The following is a 17,368-nucleotide window of genomic DNA, read 5'->3' as shown; positions in this document are numbered from 1 at the left end:
TAGGTGATAGAGCAAGACTCTGTCTCAAAAAAAAAAAAAAAATTATGAGTTATATTCAGCATCATGAAATAAGCCCATGTAACAAACCTGCACATGTAGCTTCCGAACCTAAAATAAAATTAAAAATGACAATTTTTTAGCATGTGCCTGTGATCCCAGCTACTCGGGAGGCTGAGGCAAGAGAATCTCTTAAACTTGAAAGGTGGAGGTTGCAGCGAGGTGGAGGTTGCAGTGAGCTGAGATTGCATCACTGCACTCCAGCCTGGGTGACAGAGTGAGACTCTGTCTCAAAAAAAAAAAAAATTGTAAAAAAAACTATCGGTTGACCAGGCATGGTGGCTCATGTCTGTAATCCCAGCACTTTGGGAGGCTGAAGTGGAAGGATCGCTGGAGCTCAGGAGTTCAAGAACGGCTTAGGCAACATGGCAAAGCCCCATCTCTACAAAAAATACAAAAATTAGCCAGGCATGGTGGTGCATGCCTGTAGTCCCAGCTACTCAGGAAATTGAGGTGGAAGGTTTGCTTAAGCCTGGTAGGTTGAGGCTGCAGTGAGCTATAATTGTGCTACTGCACTCCAGCCTGGGCAACAGAGTGAGCTTATCTCAAAACAACAACAGCTATGGGTTGTAAAGTTAGGAAATGTTAGGACATCACAAATTTTAAAATTAGAATGCAAAATTTAATGTGTTATATGATTACAGCTGTGTTTAAAAAAAAATCTAGGCATGGAAAAATTTGGAAGAAAAAACATCAAAATAGTAACACCAGTTGTTTAGGCAGATGAAGGCTTAGGTGGCTTGGTTTTCTCCTATTCTTCTTTATTTTTTGAATATTCCTTAATGGGAAAGTATGCATTACATAATAGAGTGGAAGAAGTTTTAAATAGATGTTCAGTGAGAAAAAAGAGGTGCTACCCACTACGTGGGGTTGAGGGGAAAGTCTGAGACCCTTAGGGTGAGGGTGCGGGGGAGGATGGAAAGACCTCCTCAAGTGAGAATGGGTGGGGAGAAAGGAGGAAGCCCTCCACACAATGACACAGGAAAAGATGACTTTTCCTCAGAGAGAGCTGCGAGAGGCTGGGGGAGCTTCACAGTATGTGAAGACAGAGGCGTGGAGAGGGGGACATTGGGCCTGAGGATGCATCTGTTCTGCCTTCCCCTCTCTCCTCAGAGCCCATTCAGATGGTAAATAATTATACTTTGGGGTTAATCATACTTTGGGGTTTTTTAAACCAGTGACTGAAACAGGACCTAGGAAGACCAATAGATCTGGAGTCTGGACACTCAATAAATTCTGTCCCAAAGCTGGCTGCAGAAAGAAACTTCCTCTCATGGGCTCAACCAGCAGGCAAAGGAAACCACCAGCTCTTTAGGGGTGAGAAGTCACATCACCTCACAGCCCCATCACATGCAGCCCCCAAAGCTGTGTGGTTTGAAACTTGTGAGGTGCGAATAACAAATATGTAAACATTGAAACCTTGCTGGGAAAGTAAATAACTTATCTGTACTATTTCAGTAAGGCTTTCACTCATTCATTTGATCATGCATGCATTCATTCATTTATTCATTCAGCAGTACTAACTGAGCACCACTACGTGCTAGGCATTTTGCTGAACTCAGGGAATACAGCAGTGGGCCACAACAGAGGTCTCTGCCCTCAGGGTACTTACATTCTAATGACAGAGGCCAAAGCTCAAACATCCTTTAAATAACACGGCTGCAGTGATGACTGCTATGAAAGGGAGGTGTGTGGTGCCAAGAATGGCTAATTTTCCTGTGGTCAGAGACCATATCTCCAAAGTGGTGAAGATCAAGCTGAGATCCGGAGATGAGTAGGAGCTACTTACAAGAAGTAGGGAGGGAAAATAAAACCCTTCTAGCCAGAGGTGCAAAGGCCTTGTGGTGAGAAGACATAAAAGAATGAAACTCAGTGTAGCTGGCAGAGAGGGCTGTGCTTTTAAAATTTCATTAGTTGCAGTATGGAAAACAGATTGTAGGGGGTCAAGGCTGGATGTAGGCAAACTACTCAGAGGGCTCTTACAGTTATCGAGGAGAGAGGGGATGGTGGGTTGGACAAGGATGGTAGGATGGAGAGGGAGAGGGAAGGATGCTTTCAAGAGGTATCTAAGGGATAAGGAGGTTTCTGCTTTCAGTACTGTCTTGGGGATGTTTGCTAATCTGGAAAAGGAGGTGGGAAGATAGGCCTTTCTTTTGATAGCCTCTTGGGACTAGGACGACAGAGTTTGGAGTCTGGGGCTACCAAGGTTAGAGAGCTGGTAAATCACTCACCTTTTTGACCTGAAACCCCAAAAGACTTACCCTAGGGGACTTACCCTTCTTGTAAACAAGAAGTAAACTTAAAACACCAGTTTTAAGTCATCTATGTAGCCAAAAAATCTCAAAACTGGTAGTAGATTAAAGACATGTAAACTTATTAGTGTCTACAAGTACACTAAGCAAACAAAGACCATCACTAAAAGAAAATAACATTCTTAGGTCTCACATTTTTCCTACAAATAATTTTTCATAAGCAACATTCATCATATGTTCAGAGATATCCAGGCCCATGAGGAGACAAGCCCCACAAGCCAGACCCTCCTGGTGGGAAGAGACTTTCACAGACTGCAGCCCGGGATGTATCCTGGCCACTTCCTTCTCATTTCATACCAAGATGGAAGGAGGAAATGCAAACCTCCTCAGTGCTGGGGAAAAAAAGGCTGACCCATAACCTGCTTATCTGGCACAGGACGGGAGTTAATGGAAGGCCATGCCCTGTGCTCAAAGCAAGGAAGACCTCTCTGAAGCATGACAATGTGGCCAGACTTGCTGGCTCTAGCTGCAGCCTTTTCCCTAGCTGTTTACTGATTGTATCTAAAGTAGAGCATGCTCTATGCCTTCAAAGGAAATGCCAAACCACCACAGCTATAGACCATCTGCTTGACGCTTCACTTCCTTTTCACCCCCCACATTGCTGACCACATGCTTCTCTTAATTTAAACACTCAATAAATAGTGTGGGGCTCTAGTGCTTGGGGCCTTCACATCCTCCTACTCGTGTCGGCCCCCTGGGAGCCCACCGTTAGGCACTGTTACTCTTGTCTCTTAATTTTCTTTGTCTCCAATGACCCTCGTTACTTCCTAGGTTTTGTCTGGGTTGGTTCCTTGACACCTCAGTTCATGTATCTGTAGGCAGACTTTAAAGGTGTTTTGAGTTCTATCTGACTATAGTCCTAAGCATACTCTTTATTGCAATGTCAAGAATATAGCCAGCAACAGAGAAGAGTTGATAAACCATAAAATGATCATTTATAATATTTAATATTTAGAGCACTTACAATATGCCAATTATTGTTCTAAACTATATGTATATGTATGTATATACATATATAAATTTATTTAATCTTTATAACAAACATAACCATTTTATAGATGGGGTAGTTGAGACCAAGGTTGTCTTGTGTCTAGTTGGGTTTTGTGGGTTATTTCGTTTGGCTCATATATGTTACTGCTCTAGACAGTATTAATTAACTGACCAATTTATTTAAAATGTATTATGTATTATTTTATATGTATGTTGTCCAGACTGGCCTCAAAACTCCTGAGCTCAACTGATCCTCCTGCCCCAGCCTCCCAAGTGGCTGGGATTACAGGTGTGCACCACCGTACCTGGCCTTCCTCTGCCGTTTTTGCTCCCTTTAGGCCTTCAACTGATTGAATGGTGCTCAGCCACATTGGTAAGGGTGATCTTTACTCAGTCTACTGATTCAAAAATAAATCTCTTCTGGAAACATCATCACAGACACACCCAGAAATAATATTTTACAAATTATCTAAGCATAATTTAACCCAGTAAAGTTGACACTAAAATTCATCATCACAAGTCCACCCTTTGTCAATTTGGCACCCATACTAATCTCCTAAAACTCATACTTAATCTGCAAATAAACAGAATAACAAATGCATAATTCAATCTAGCATGATATAAAAATCTCACATACAACTGAAAACACACTAACCTCTTCGCTAGAAGAAGAGGTAGTCTTTGAGTAATGTTTACTCTTCTCCTGATATTCTGTAACTTAAATATTGTGATGTAAAATTAACAATACTTAAATACAGATATAAATTTAATACATCTTATGTTACATGATAAGGGAATAAGGAAAGAAAACAAAGACATTTGCCTAACACATGTACACACAATTGTATTCATAACAAAATAAGGAGGAAACATCCATGACAAATACAGTCCTCATTTCTGTAACTGGTTATATGGTTGTAGGTGAAATTTACAATTATCTCTTTCTACTACGCATTCTGTATTTCCTTTAACGTCAACAAGCACCTCAACTGGTTTTTGTTCTTTACCTGGTAGGGTGACCCAAACCTTCATTCCTGAAGGGTCTGGGCCATTAGCAGCTCTGCCTGGATTGGAATGTCATAGTTTTCCATTGACCTTAATCACAGGGCATGAAAATATATAAGAGATGCCCCTAAGGGATCGCTTTGTATTCCAGACATACTCTTCCTTGACAACTATTGTGAAATACTAGTCTAATTTCCCCCTTGGCAGTCAGGATCAGTATCCCAGCCAACACCGAGGCTCCCTTCTTTCCCTGTCAATTCAGAGGCATGAGGAGCCCCCAAGTGCTCGGGTGGCAGCTTTGACTTCCTGTTCAATGGAACAACTGTTGTGTCTCCTAGTGGAAGCATTCCTCCCTCTGTAACTAAGACATTGAGGCCAGCAAAACAAAGTTGCAGCAACATGAAGCAAAATTTTTGCTAGTGGGTCCCTAGGGAGTAATAATGGGTGGTGCCACTCCTGTTGCCACCTCCTTGATTCCACAACCCATGAATACTGGCTATGGGAAGAAAGAGCACTATATGTTGAACACTGATTCTAAGCACAGACACAACCTTCTGGAGAACCTTGCCCTAGTCTTGTAAGGTATGTGATGGTCTAAAGGTTGGTATCACAATTAAATTCATATTTGGGACCTAATGCCCAATATGATAGTATTAAGTGGTAGAACCTTCAGAAAGTGATTAGGTCATCAGGGATCTAGCCTCACCAATGGGATTAGTGTCCTTAGGAAAGAGGCTTCAGAGGGCCAGTTTGTCCATTTTGCCATGTGAGAACACAGCAACAAGAGCCATCTGTGAAGCAGAGAGCTCTCATCAGACACTGAATCTACTGGTATATTGATCTTGGACTTCCCAACCTCCAAAACTGTCAGCAATAATTTCTGTTGTTAATAAATTACTCAGTCTAGGACATTTTGTTATAGCATCAAGAAAAAACTAAAACAGCATTTCCACCTAGCTCATGCTCTAATTGAGTCTTCCAAAGCCCATTCCACTATTCTATTACAGGAATTCACTCAAGGTGGTGAAAAAAACATTAAGGGAAAAATATTAGAGAAGGTTACAGAATATAGTCTCAAACCATTTTAGAAGGCCTAATGATCTTTTCTATAGTTCTTGGCTAAAGGCAGCCTAAATCCTCTTTACATTTAGTTAATAAGTAAAGCAAATAGCTAAGGTATGTAAAGGAGTTTATCTGAATAACTTGTTTACTCCTGTGGTCTTTAACCTTTGAGCCAGGTGGCCCTCTTGGGGGGAGGTTGACCAAGGATATTACCCACTAATGTTGTTTGCTTTGGACATCAGAATCTGTGCTATCTTCAACCTCTAGTGGTATTGACTCAAGTCTTTGTCAATTAAACTTTACTAAATAAATGCGAGTCTCACTAGCTAAGGAAGGCTGGTGGTTGCAACTGTTTACAGCACTCTCCAAGGTGCCTGTGAGTGACCACACTCAGCCGAACTGGCAAAGCATAATATCTGTGTGTCAACGTACTTTGTTCATCCATCACTAAGTCACAGTCTGCGGATCAGATCCCACAGGTGGTGACCCCAACAGAAGCACCCAAATGTAAGGCAACCCCAACAGTGGTGACCCATGTGAGGAAAATCGGCAGGTAAAGAGGACCCTGATGTGAACATCACTGCAAAGGAAGAGTGACGGACCCCCTGAAAACGAAGGTTCAGAAGACCGCACATTTGAGTCAGTAAAACAATGAGTCAGTAAGTCATTGGTACCTGCTGGAATTACCAAGTTCAGGGAGGGATTGTTCAGACTGAGGTTTCATCATGGGACAACAGTTATCAGCTCAATAGATAAAAGTATTGAAACAGCTGCTTAACGTCAGTGAAGCATTGATTTTACAGGCTCAGTTAAGGTACCTAATGCAAACTGTTGTTTCCCAAAGCCCATGGTTCCCAGCAAAAAGTATGCTAGACATAAAGCTCTGGGAATAAGTGGTGAGAACTCTTAAACAGCATCGTGCACAAGGGCAACAGGTCCCAGTAATGTTATCACCGGGCCAAAATAACAAAGAGAAACAAAAGTTTTACCTGAGCCCCCTCCTCCAATAGATAGGAAAGCAGCATTAGAAGGGGGGCTCTTAGCCGGCCCAGAAAGAGAAACAGAGGTTTTGCCTGAGCTCCCTCCTCCAATAGATAGGGAAGCAGCATTAGAAGGGGGGCTCTTAGCCTGCCCAGTACTGCAAGATCAACAGGCAATCAGGTACATAAAAAGGTAAGGAACAGCATTAAAGACCAAAGTCTTTCGCCACATGAGCGGTAAGAAAACTCGCAAACCAGGAGCCAACAAATTCTCCCCGAAACTTGGCCTGCGTGACAGCAAGGGCAACGGAGAGCTAAGCTCATCATGCCGAGGTTAGCCTGCAGGAAAGTCCACCCAGCAGACAGCAGCCGTCCAGCAGGGAGAGGAAGCAGCAGAAGCAAAATGTGGCCGCTGTCCTGGGACCCCCGCTGCTCCACAGGCAGTCCACGCAGAAATCTCATATGTTTCTTGTTTACAAGCTCTGGTAAGATTTAAGTAACATTTAAGAATTTGTAAGGCCTTTTTCTGAGAATGGCCTCTGTTGTTGTTCCAACCCTTCCTCTAACATAGCTATTTTAAAATCCTATTTAGTTAGAACAAATTAAAAGCCAACCATATGGCTTTCCTCCTCAGTAGAAAAGAATTTCCTAATTGACTGATAAGTTGCAAAACCTGTTTTCTGTCTTAAAGGGCAATCCAGCCCTGAATTCTTCCAGATATTTAAACCCTGCAGCAGAAAGAGAAATCAAGAGACTCCAGCAAGCCATTTCTCATAGGCAGCTGCATCACATAGATCCGCTTTATTTAGTTCAGCTGTTTATTTTTCCTACCAAACACTCCCCTACAAGGTTAATAAGACAAATGGTCCCCAGGCTACACTTCCTAGAATAGGATTTTTGCTCTCACACCAGGACTAAAACTCTGTCCCTATATTCCGTTAATTAGTGAAGTCATCTTTCAGGTCACGAACAATGGAGTCAGTTGCTAGGTTATGACCCTAATGTCGTAAGAATTCCTTAAAGTAAAAAGCTATTTGAAGCAGTGATGCCCCTCTCTTTATATCTGCAAATAGCCTTCTCTGATTACACAAGGCAACTAGAGCAGGTGCTTCCTGCAGCTAAGCTCCTTCAGTTCTCCTCAGGTACTTCTGTGATCTTACCTACAAAGATAGTTCACTCCCCCTACCTAATGCTTTAACACTGTTTACTGATGGCTCAAGTAAACATGAAAAAGCAGCAGTCTAGTGGAGACCACACAATTCACTCACTTGATCTAGACTTACCAGTACTCAGAGAGCTAAAACTGGAGATTTAATTCTAGCTTTAAAGACTTTTTCCAATCAGCTCATCGATATTATTAGCAACTCTGCCTACTCTGTGTATTTATTGCAGAACCTCGAAACAGCTCTAATTAAGTCCACTCTGGAACCCACCCTGTGTGCTCTCTTTCTTCAACTACAGCAATTGCTGGATCAACACACATATCCTATTTTTATCGCACACATTTGAGCCTACAGCTCGCTGCCTGGCCCACTGGCTTATGGCAATAATCGAGCAGACCTACAAGTTATGACATCACTGTTTGACCAAGCCACCCAATCGCATCAATTTTTCCACCAAAACTGGATACACTTAACTAAACAATTTCAGCTCACCCAAAGACTAGCTAAACAAATCATCTTGCAATGCCCGGATTGTTTGCTCACAGGTACGTCCCCTCCTTCCACAGATGTTGACCCTAGACGACTAGAACCTAATCAGGTATAGCAAACAGATGCTACAAACATCCCTGAATTTAGAAAACGTATGTATGTACATGTATCCATTGATACCAACACTCATTTAATTAGTGCACATGCTCTTCATGAAGAATCCACTCGATATGTCATTAAACATCTTTTTTTAACTTTTGCATTTATGAGGTGGCGAACAAAAATTGAAACTGATAATGGTACAGCTTATGCCAGCTCACAATTTCAACATTTTTGTCACACATAGATCACTCAACATTCCACAAGAATCCCATATAACCCCTAAAGTCAAGCAATAGTAGGACAGGCCCACTCCACCCTTAAAAATAGGTTCTTCAGAAAACAGAAAACGGGGAGTATAGGAAAAGACCCTTCAACACTATTGGCACAAGCCTTGTTTACCCTTAATTTTTAAAATTTAGATGACAAATTTCAATCAGCGTTGGAAAAGCACTTTGCTAAAACCTCTCAAGACATAAAACCTGCAGTTTTGTGGAAAGATGTGAACAGTAATGGATGGTATAGTCCAAGCGAATTATTAATGTGAGGAAGAAGATATGCTTGTGTCCACATCCCCTCAAGTCCTCTTTAGATTGCAGCATGACGCATTAAACCATACCATGGCGTGGTTAAGACTCAACCCAATACCACAGATGCAGAAGATGACTGCAAGACCCACAACCTCAGACGATGCAGCTTCCGTGGACAACACAAGCCCTGGACGTCACCTGGAGAATGCTGAAGAAGACAACTCAGGAGGCTGAATGAGTCTTACTCCGGAGACAGACACCATTTACTCCAGATAATCTGTTCCTTGCTGTGCTTTCTGTTGTACATTGCAACTCACGTAAGCTATTAATCCTTTTTATGCTCTCTGTCTGCAACCTATACCTGCTACACTCTAATAGGCTCATATCTTAGATATACCTTTCTTTCACTCTATAACCTAGGCAGACACCCCATTCCCAGCCTATAATAACATGACTGCTTGGTTAGGAAGGATAGATTTACCCCCAGTGAGGTCCCTCAATAATGGCACACATTAGACTATGGTGCCAGATACCACTACATGTTACTCCACTATCCTCCCACTGTGTGCAAGTTATAAAGGTTCTAACCCTTACTGTGTACCTGCCCAAAAGCAAGTATGGCTACATCATGGCAAAGGGTATGCTTTAACATTCTAGCGTTAGACAGGCTCAAACCAGGCAATGCAATCAATGCTACTTTCTCAAACATTCCTTCCTGTGCTAAAGAACAAAGCTGGGAAAATCACAGATTCTGTAAGGTCTGACCTCGCCTTGGACAGCATGGTGACCGCTGTGAGCTACACCTACACCTCTGGAGGACCTTCTGGAATTAGAAAACCTGAAGTAGCTGGAAGGAAGAACAATCAACCCCTGTAGCATCTAGCTAACCTGAGACATTCTTCTATTGTTTCTTATTCCAGCCTCAATTGACAAAGCCATTGGACTTTGTAACTGACCTTGGCCCAATCTCTTGACTCCATACCTACAGCCCCCTCCCAACTTGCAAAAAACCACCCTAAAGTAACTTCTGTAACTTTCCACTGCCCACTCCAAACCTATAAAACCAACTCCTATCCCACCACCCTTCACTGACGCCCTTTTCAGCCTCAGCCCATCTGCACCCAGGTGAATAAACAGACATGTTGCTCACACAAAGCCTGTTCGGAAAATCTCTTCATTAAATGCGTTTAATATTCAGTACTATTGAACACGAATAACAGAATTCCACTTTAGCTAAGAAGTCTGTCACAGGAAACAAGTCCATAGCCTCCAGTTAGGCCATTATAACATCTTAGACTGGAGCCCCCATGGCCAATTGCAGGGGACAGGCTTGGTTTGCCTCATGTATCACTAATCACAACATATCTAATTTAAAAATTACTAGTGTCATAGTATTAAGGAGACAATCTGAGGCATTCCTACCAACCTTGCCAATTTGACACATGATTGGCAAGGTTCCTTTGCCCTTTCACTTTAGAATGTGCCCTGTTCGAGGTCAGACACAAAAGATTCATAGTTACACTCAAAGCCATAGTCATCCCAGCAACTGCCAGCATTGCCATGACAGCTATTAGTGAGTCCATACAAACAGCTGCCTCTGTAGATAATCTGGTCAACAATGTGTCTGACGAACTTCTCTTACAGCAAAGTATAGATCAAAAAATTCTTGTACGTCTGCAAGCCCTTGAGGCTGCTGTAGAATATGTGGGGGAGCAACAAGGTACCCTGGCATTCCGACAGCAATTAAGCTGTGAGTAAGAACATAAACGTATCTTTGTCACTTCTCTGCCATGGAATCAATCAATGCATAGTTAGGATGAGGTGAAACAACACCTCTGAGGAAACTTTCATGACAATTTAACAGCAGATGTAAAGCAACTTAAAGCTAAAATGTTAGAATCCCTTCACACTATAAATCTAAGCACCCAACAAACAGCCGTAGAGAAAGGTGTGCAAGATCATCACTCCTGGTTAGACCCCCGCTCCTGGAAGTCACTCTGACTGGAAAAGAATGTTGCTAATTGTACTCATAATTGTCTTATTTGTTAATTCTAAGATACAAGGCCAGAATAAAAACAATAACTGCCCCACCTTCTGGCACGTGCTGCATCCCGTGCTGCACAAGCATTCAAAGACCTAAGAGGGAACCGTGGGGGATAAAGAAAAACAGAAAGACAAACATAACATAGAGAAAGTGGGGCCAGGCGGTCCAGGAAAATGAGGACATCAAGTAAGAATTTAGTAGGCTTCCTATCTGTTTTTCTTCTAGGAACACCATAATTACCTCATTAGTGCCACAGGTCTGCACAAGTCAGGCTATTCTGACTGCTGCTTTGACTCTGCTGTTTATTATGGTAACCCCTTCCCACTTCGCCTTTGACAGTTCAGTACCACACTTGGCTCCTGCCATCCAAGGTCCAATTATTCCCATTGTGTTTAGGTTTTCCAATTGAGCGACTGTGGTTCTCGCTGTAAGGTCTAATCAAAGTGGAGAGTGGTCTCGAAGCTCTGCAACGATGCTGGGGCTCCCCTCACAAATTTATTTCTCAGAATTTGTAAAAGTTATGTCTTCTGGATACTCTCCATGTGGGTGAGTCTTAAAGAATATACCCACTCTAATCCTGGAATCTCTCAAAGTCTCTGATCCTTTTCTCTACACTAAACAAGGGAGGTCAGGCATTTTCAGTTCTTCTGGTGGGTAACCTTTTGGTCCATGATTTCAGTCAATCGACCAAACGGCCTCATAGGCCCTTTTGAACATCATGAGCTGCAACACTAAATGTTGAATCTCTGCTTAGTCAGCATATTAACTAGTAAAGTGAGACCCAACTTTATGTTTCTTCCACCATTATCCCACACTCTTATTATCCCTTCCCAGCATGTTTCCCAGACTTCACTTATGTAAATCAGAAAACTCACATAGTTCTTTTGGATTGTAGTGGACCTCCTCATGGGTCCTACTTTGTACCTGACCTTTAAGGGCCTGCTGGGACTTGAGTTTAGTCATAGGTCTCAAATCAAACAGGGGTGGGGACAGTGGGTCCTGAATCATCAGTGTTTTGCACGGCAGTTGCCTTAGGGGAAGGCATTACTATTTTCTTTGGCAATGCAGGGCCTCAGAAAGAGGTAGAAAGGCCAAGACCACTGTGTGTGGAGAGGCTACTTTCACTGGGGATGGAAGAAGCCTTTTCCACTGGCAAAGAAGTTTCATAAGCATATAGGGGCTGAATATCCCCAGCTCTATCACAGTGTTCCCAATGTCCCCTTCTCAACTTACAAGATGTCATTCTTTCCCAGTGAATGCCACCACTTTAACGGTAGACACCCTGCAAGTTTGGGAGTTCAACTTGTATTAATTCAGCCAATCACAGGATGAGGTTCTGCATTTGGTTTTCAGTCCTTCAGCTGTAGGACATAAGTCTCCTCTCGAGGGCACACTACCAGCTTTTAGGTCATTTATACCATGCTCTAGTTGGAATTTTTTTTTTTTTTTGAGATAGAGTGTCACTCTGTCACCCAGGCTGGAGTGCAGTGGCTCAATCTCAGCTCACTGCAACCTCCACCTCCTGGGTTCAGGCAATTCTCCTGTCTCAGCCTCCCGAGTAGCTGGGACTACAGGTGCCCACCACCATGCCCAGTTAATTGTTGTATTTTTAGTAGAGATAGGGTTTTACCATGTTGGCCATGCCTGCCTCAGCCTCCCAAAATGCTGAGATTACAGGTGTGAGCCACTGTGCCTGGGAATTTAAATCCTTAAGTTCATCTTTTTCTTTTACCACTTGTCCATTGATATTAGGAGAAACCAACCAATGTCATTATATTCTCATTTTCTAAAAATGTTTAAAAGTATCATATACAGAGTCAATGAGCTCCTTGCTTCATATAAGTGGTTGATTAGAAGTATTCAATGCAGATATTTTTCATATCTCTCTATAAATCGTTTATGTCATTGATTATCACTGCTTTCCTTATTACTAGAAATAAAGTCATTAGCATCTTTAAATGTAATCGAATTAGCCAATTCCAGAGACTCCAGAGTCAGTTCAGAAAACTCATTCTTAAAATTGTTTCCTCTAGAACCACTCTCAGTACGAAACTCTATCTCAGTCAGGGTTCTCCAGAGAAACAGAACCAGTAGGTGAGAGATATACACATGTATAAAGATTTATTATCAACATTGGTTCATACAGTTATGGAGGTCAAGGAAGTCCCGTGATCTGCTCTCTACAAGCCAGAGAACCAGGAAAGCCAGAGATATAATTTTGTTTAAGTCTGAAGACTTTAGAATTAGGAGGCCAATGGTATAAACCTCAGTCTGAGTCCAAAAGTCCAAGAGCCAGGATTGTCAATGTCTGAGGGCAGGAGAAGATAGATGTCTCAGCTCAAACAAAGAAACTAATCTTCTATCCTTCACCTTTCTGTTTTTATTTTAGCTTCAGGGGTATATATGCAGGTTTGTTACATTGGTAAATTCATGTCGTGGGGGTTAGTCATATAGATTATTTCACCACCCAGACCTAAGCCTAGTATTCAATCATTATTTTTTCTGCTCCTCTCCCTCCTCCCACCCTCTACCCCCAAGTAGGTCCCAGTGTCTGTCGTTCCCTTCTCTGTGTCCATGAGTTATCACTTATCTTCCACTTATAAGTTAGAACATGCAATATTTGGTATTCTGTTCCTGTGTTAGTTTCCTAAGGATAATGGCCTTCAGCTCCATCCATGTTCCCACAAAAAAACATAATCCCATTCTTTTTTATAACTGCATAGTATTCCATGGTGTGTCTTTTATTTTTTTAATTGACAAATAATTATGTACATATTCATGGAGTACATAGTAATGTTTAGAGCCACATAATTTGTAGTGATAAAGGTAATGAACATATTTGTCACCTCAAACATTTATCATTTCTTTGTGTTGGGAACATTCAATATCCTCCTTCTAGTTATCTAAAACCATCCATTACTGTTAACTATAGTCATCCTAGAGTATTTTTAGTAGAGACCGGATTTCACCATGTTGGCCAGGATGGTCTTGCTCTCTTGACCTCATGATCTGCCCACCTCGGCCTCCCAAAGTGCTGGGATTACAGGTGTGAGCCACCGTGCCTGGCCCCTTTTTCTCATTTTTAATCAAACATTGTTTCATTTCATTTTCCTTGTGCTCTAAGCCAGCTCACCCCTGGTTTTTTATTCTGCCTAGTTTGGGATGGATTATAGAACATTAGACATTTTCCTCATATCTAGTTATAATTGTATAACCTGTAACAAGTCCTTCCTTAATCCTCCACTCTGCCTTTTTGTTCTAGTCAGGTCCTTGATAGACGTATGATGCCCACCCTCATTGGTGAGGGGGATCTTCTTTACTCCATCTGCTGATTCCAATACTAATCTCCTCTGAAAACACCGTCAGAGACACCCAGCAACAATGTTTTATCTGGTATCTGAGCATTTCTTAGCCCAGTCAAGTTGACACATAAAATTAACCATGACAGGGACCAAGAGTTGTTTTCCCTCTGCCAAGGCAGATCCTATATAAGGCTGGGACAGCCCCAGCTAGGTATAAGATACTCCAAAAGGAACAATCCTGGAGTGAAGTTAGTCTGGAAGAAAGCAAACAAGATGAGGACACAGAGAGACAGAGGTGAGGCCCAGAGTTAACGGCTAAGATCTAAACTTCAAAGATGGGGGGACAGGAAGGCAGGTGGTTGAGTGGTTGAGGCAGTTAAGAGGAGACAGTGGTGTGGATCACAGCTCCACTTTAGGGCTGAGGCCACCTAAAGTTTGCTTTTGCTCTTCCATATATACCACCTCCATTCCAAACTGGGCAGAATAAAAAACCAGGGGTGAGCTGGCTTAGAGCACCAGGAAAATGCAATGAAAGAATATTTAATTAAAAGTGAGGGAAAGGGGCCGGGCGTGGTGGCTCACACCTATAATCCCAGCACTTTGGGAGCCGAGGCAGGTGGATCACGAGGTCAAGAGATGGAGACCATCCTGGCCAACGTGGTGAAACCCAGTCTCTACCAAAAATACAAAAATTAGCTGGTCATGGTGGCACGAGCCTCTGTCTCAAAAAAAAACAAAGAGAGAGAGAAAATAAAAAGCCCATGTTCTGCTCTCCACAGTGGTTAATCACTAATCTGCATTACTTTCACCACCCTGAAAACTTGGAGAGAGGAGAGAGAGACAGAGAGGGAGAGGGAGGGAGGGGGCGCGGAGAGAGAGAGAAGGGAAAAGCAACTCTGGACATCATGTATCTTCTCCTAGTCCTATGACCATGACCAAAATGTTTAGCTTCTTGGAACCTCAGTTTTCTCTTCTATAAAATGTGGAAAATACTTTCTACCTCATACGGTTGTAGTGAGATTAAAGGTGAAGATAATCATACACATAAAATGTTTAGCAGAGTGTGACATCATAATCCTTCCACAGAAGTTACGTCATCGTAACCAATTATATAGACTCCATTCAGAACTGAGCCTCTAGAAATTTAAGCATAAAGAGTAATTGAAGACCTGAGAATAAGAGTTAATTGTATCATTATAAAGCTGAGGCATGTGATAAGAGGCAACTGACCCGTGCTCACAGACCAAGCAAAGTAGTTAACACTCCCCTCTGTGTCATTCACTCATTCACACAACTCTTACAGAAGGCTTGTCAGCTATAAAGCTCCGAGCTGTTCCTCCCGACTCCTCCCGTGCTCTTTCTATCTCCTCTTCGCTGCGTTCTCCATGTTCCCTCCCAGTCACTTGCATGCTGGGACCTGTGTTATCTCCCCACGAGCAGAAACAAGCCCTGTTGAGGGCTGCTAAACAGGTTTCCTGGTTCTGGAGGTGCTGCAGACCCAACTGTCCTGTGGGTACAACTCTGCCATGTCTCCTGGTCAATCGGAGACCCACCACAATCCCTCTGATTGCCTGGCCCTTTGGAGAGCCTGTTCCCTACTCCCATCTCACTTGGCCCCAGTGAATTTCATCCATTTCCTGCTTTGCTTTGTCCCTGGATCTGTCTGATGTCTACTGGTCAAGCCCTGGTCTGACTTCCTACCCAGCCTCATACCCTCCATTCCGGACAGCCTCCTCACCACTATGACAACCATAGCGTCTGGAAGGCCCCATGGGAATGCAAGCTTCATAAGAATAGGATATCTTTGTCTGTTTCATCCACTTTTCTGTCCCCAGAGCTAAATCGGTCCAAAACATCTATTTAAAACTTACACACAGAATTTTGGAGTTGAAGAGACTCTAAGGATCACTTAGTCCAAGTTCCTCATCTCAGAAAGAGAAAATGAAAGCAAGGTAACAATGCAGGCTGGGGGTAACAGGATGGTCCAAGTCACACAGCAAGCCCCGGGTTAGCTCACTGCTGCCTCCTTTTGGCCCTGCTGGCAAACCATGCACAAATTCAGCCATTTACCAGTCTGTTTCTTGTTTTGTTGTCTGTTTGTCAATAAAATATAGAACCTTAGGAAAATACTTGCACATTAAGCTTCATAAACACTGAGGAAAACACACAAAATTATTATTATTTCTTCTTCCTCTTAATCTTCTTCTTCTTCTTTTCTTCTTTCTTCTTCCTCCTCCTCTTCCTCTTCTTCATCTTCTTCTTCTTGAAAAGGGAGTGCCACTCTGTTGCCCAGGCTGGAGTGCAGTGGTGCAATCTTGGCTTACTGCAACCTCCATCTCCTAGGTTCAAGCAATTCTCCTGCCTCAACCTCCCAAGTAGCTGGGGTTAAGTTGTGCGCCACCACACCCAGCTAATTTTTGTATTTTTAGTAAGAATGGGGTTTCACCATGTTGGCCAGGCTGGTCTTGAACTTCTGTCCACAGGTGATTCACCTGCCTCGGCCTCCCAAAGTGCTGGGATTACAGGCATGAGCCACCACACCCGGCCTTACACACAGTATTTCTGTGGAGTAAAAGTGTTGAATGGAACCTGCTTCGGAAAGTCTTCTAAGAGAAGAATATTGAGGTAATATGGTCTAAATGAGAGTCTAAAAGCATACAAGGAAAAGAATAGCTAAGGCAAAATATAACACGTATAAATAAGAGGAGAAAGGAAATAGATACCCCTGAATTTTGTGTCCATTTCTGAATTTCCTTATTGCTTCAAAATTTAAAATAAACACCAGTAGGGATGTGAACTCTCCCTAGCCAAACCCAGAACTGTGGGGTAGGCAAACAGAAGTGGATAGTTTGCTTCTTCCACAAAGACTTTCACTCATTCATTCTTTCTTTCTTTTTAATTCACTTACTCTGTAAGCAAAGTAGCATACATAAGAGGCCATGTTTGTTTATTTGGCTTCCAGCAGAATTTCACAAAGCCCCTGAATCAGTGACTGAGGGCAGCCTTCCAGAAGGATGCCTTGAAGATAAGAAGGATAGAGCCCAGGTTACCACATCTCTTGCCTGAATCACTGCATTTTTAGAAAAGATAAATTCAATGATAGTGGCCTTTGTCTTTTTTCCACACATAAGATAATGGCTGACAGGATTAATCATCGTGCCTCTGTCACCTACAACTAGATGTACCCTGCACCCAGGCTTTGGTGAAATTTTGCTCTTATGTAACTTCTGAGCACAGGCAGAATGTCACCTTATGTAGAAGCCGTGGGCTGAAACACTGCTTTGGAGCAGTCTAGCAGAAACTCTCCGAAAGAGTCTCCTGGGTTGCAATCCTCA

The 17,368-nt window shown here is 42.6% G+C and overlaps 1 protein-coding gene across 1 annotated transcript in view; it reads right to left on the bottom strand.

Annotated features, from left to right (window-relative positions):
- The window catches only part of CD48 (CD48 molecule), a 69,474-nt gene extending 53,865 nt beyond the window's left edge, over positions 1-15,609 (bottom strand). The window contains exon 1 of the mRNA XM_017503593.2: positions 15,335-15,609. Coding sequence (XP_017359082.1) covers positions 15,335-15,442 — 108 coding nt within the window. The 5' untranslated portion in view covers positions 15,443-15,609. The remainder of the gene's footprint in view (positions 1-15,334) is intronic.
- Between the last annotated feature and the right edge of the window lie 1,759 nt (positions 15,610-17,368).

This window comes from Cebus imitator, unplaced genomic scaffold, assembly GCF_001604975.1.
Source record: "Cebus imitator isolate Cc_AM_T3 unplaced genomic scaffold, Cebus_imitator-1.0 Scaffold313, whole genome shotgun sequence".
Taxonomy (NCBI): Eukaryota; Metazoa; Chordata; class Mammalia; order Primates; family Cebidae; genus Cebus; species Cebus imitator.
Note: the sequence above shows the minus strand (reverse complement) of the source record. Positions and strands in the feature narration are given on the sequence as shown.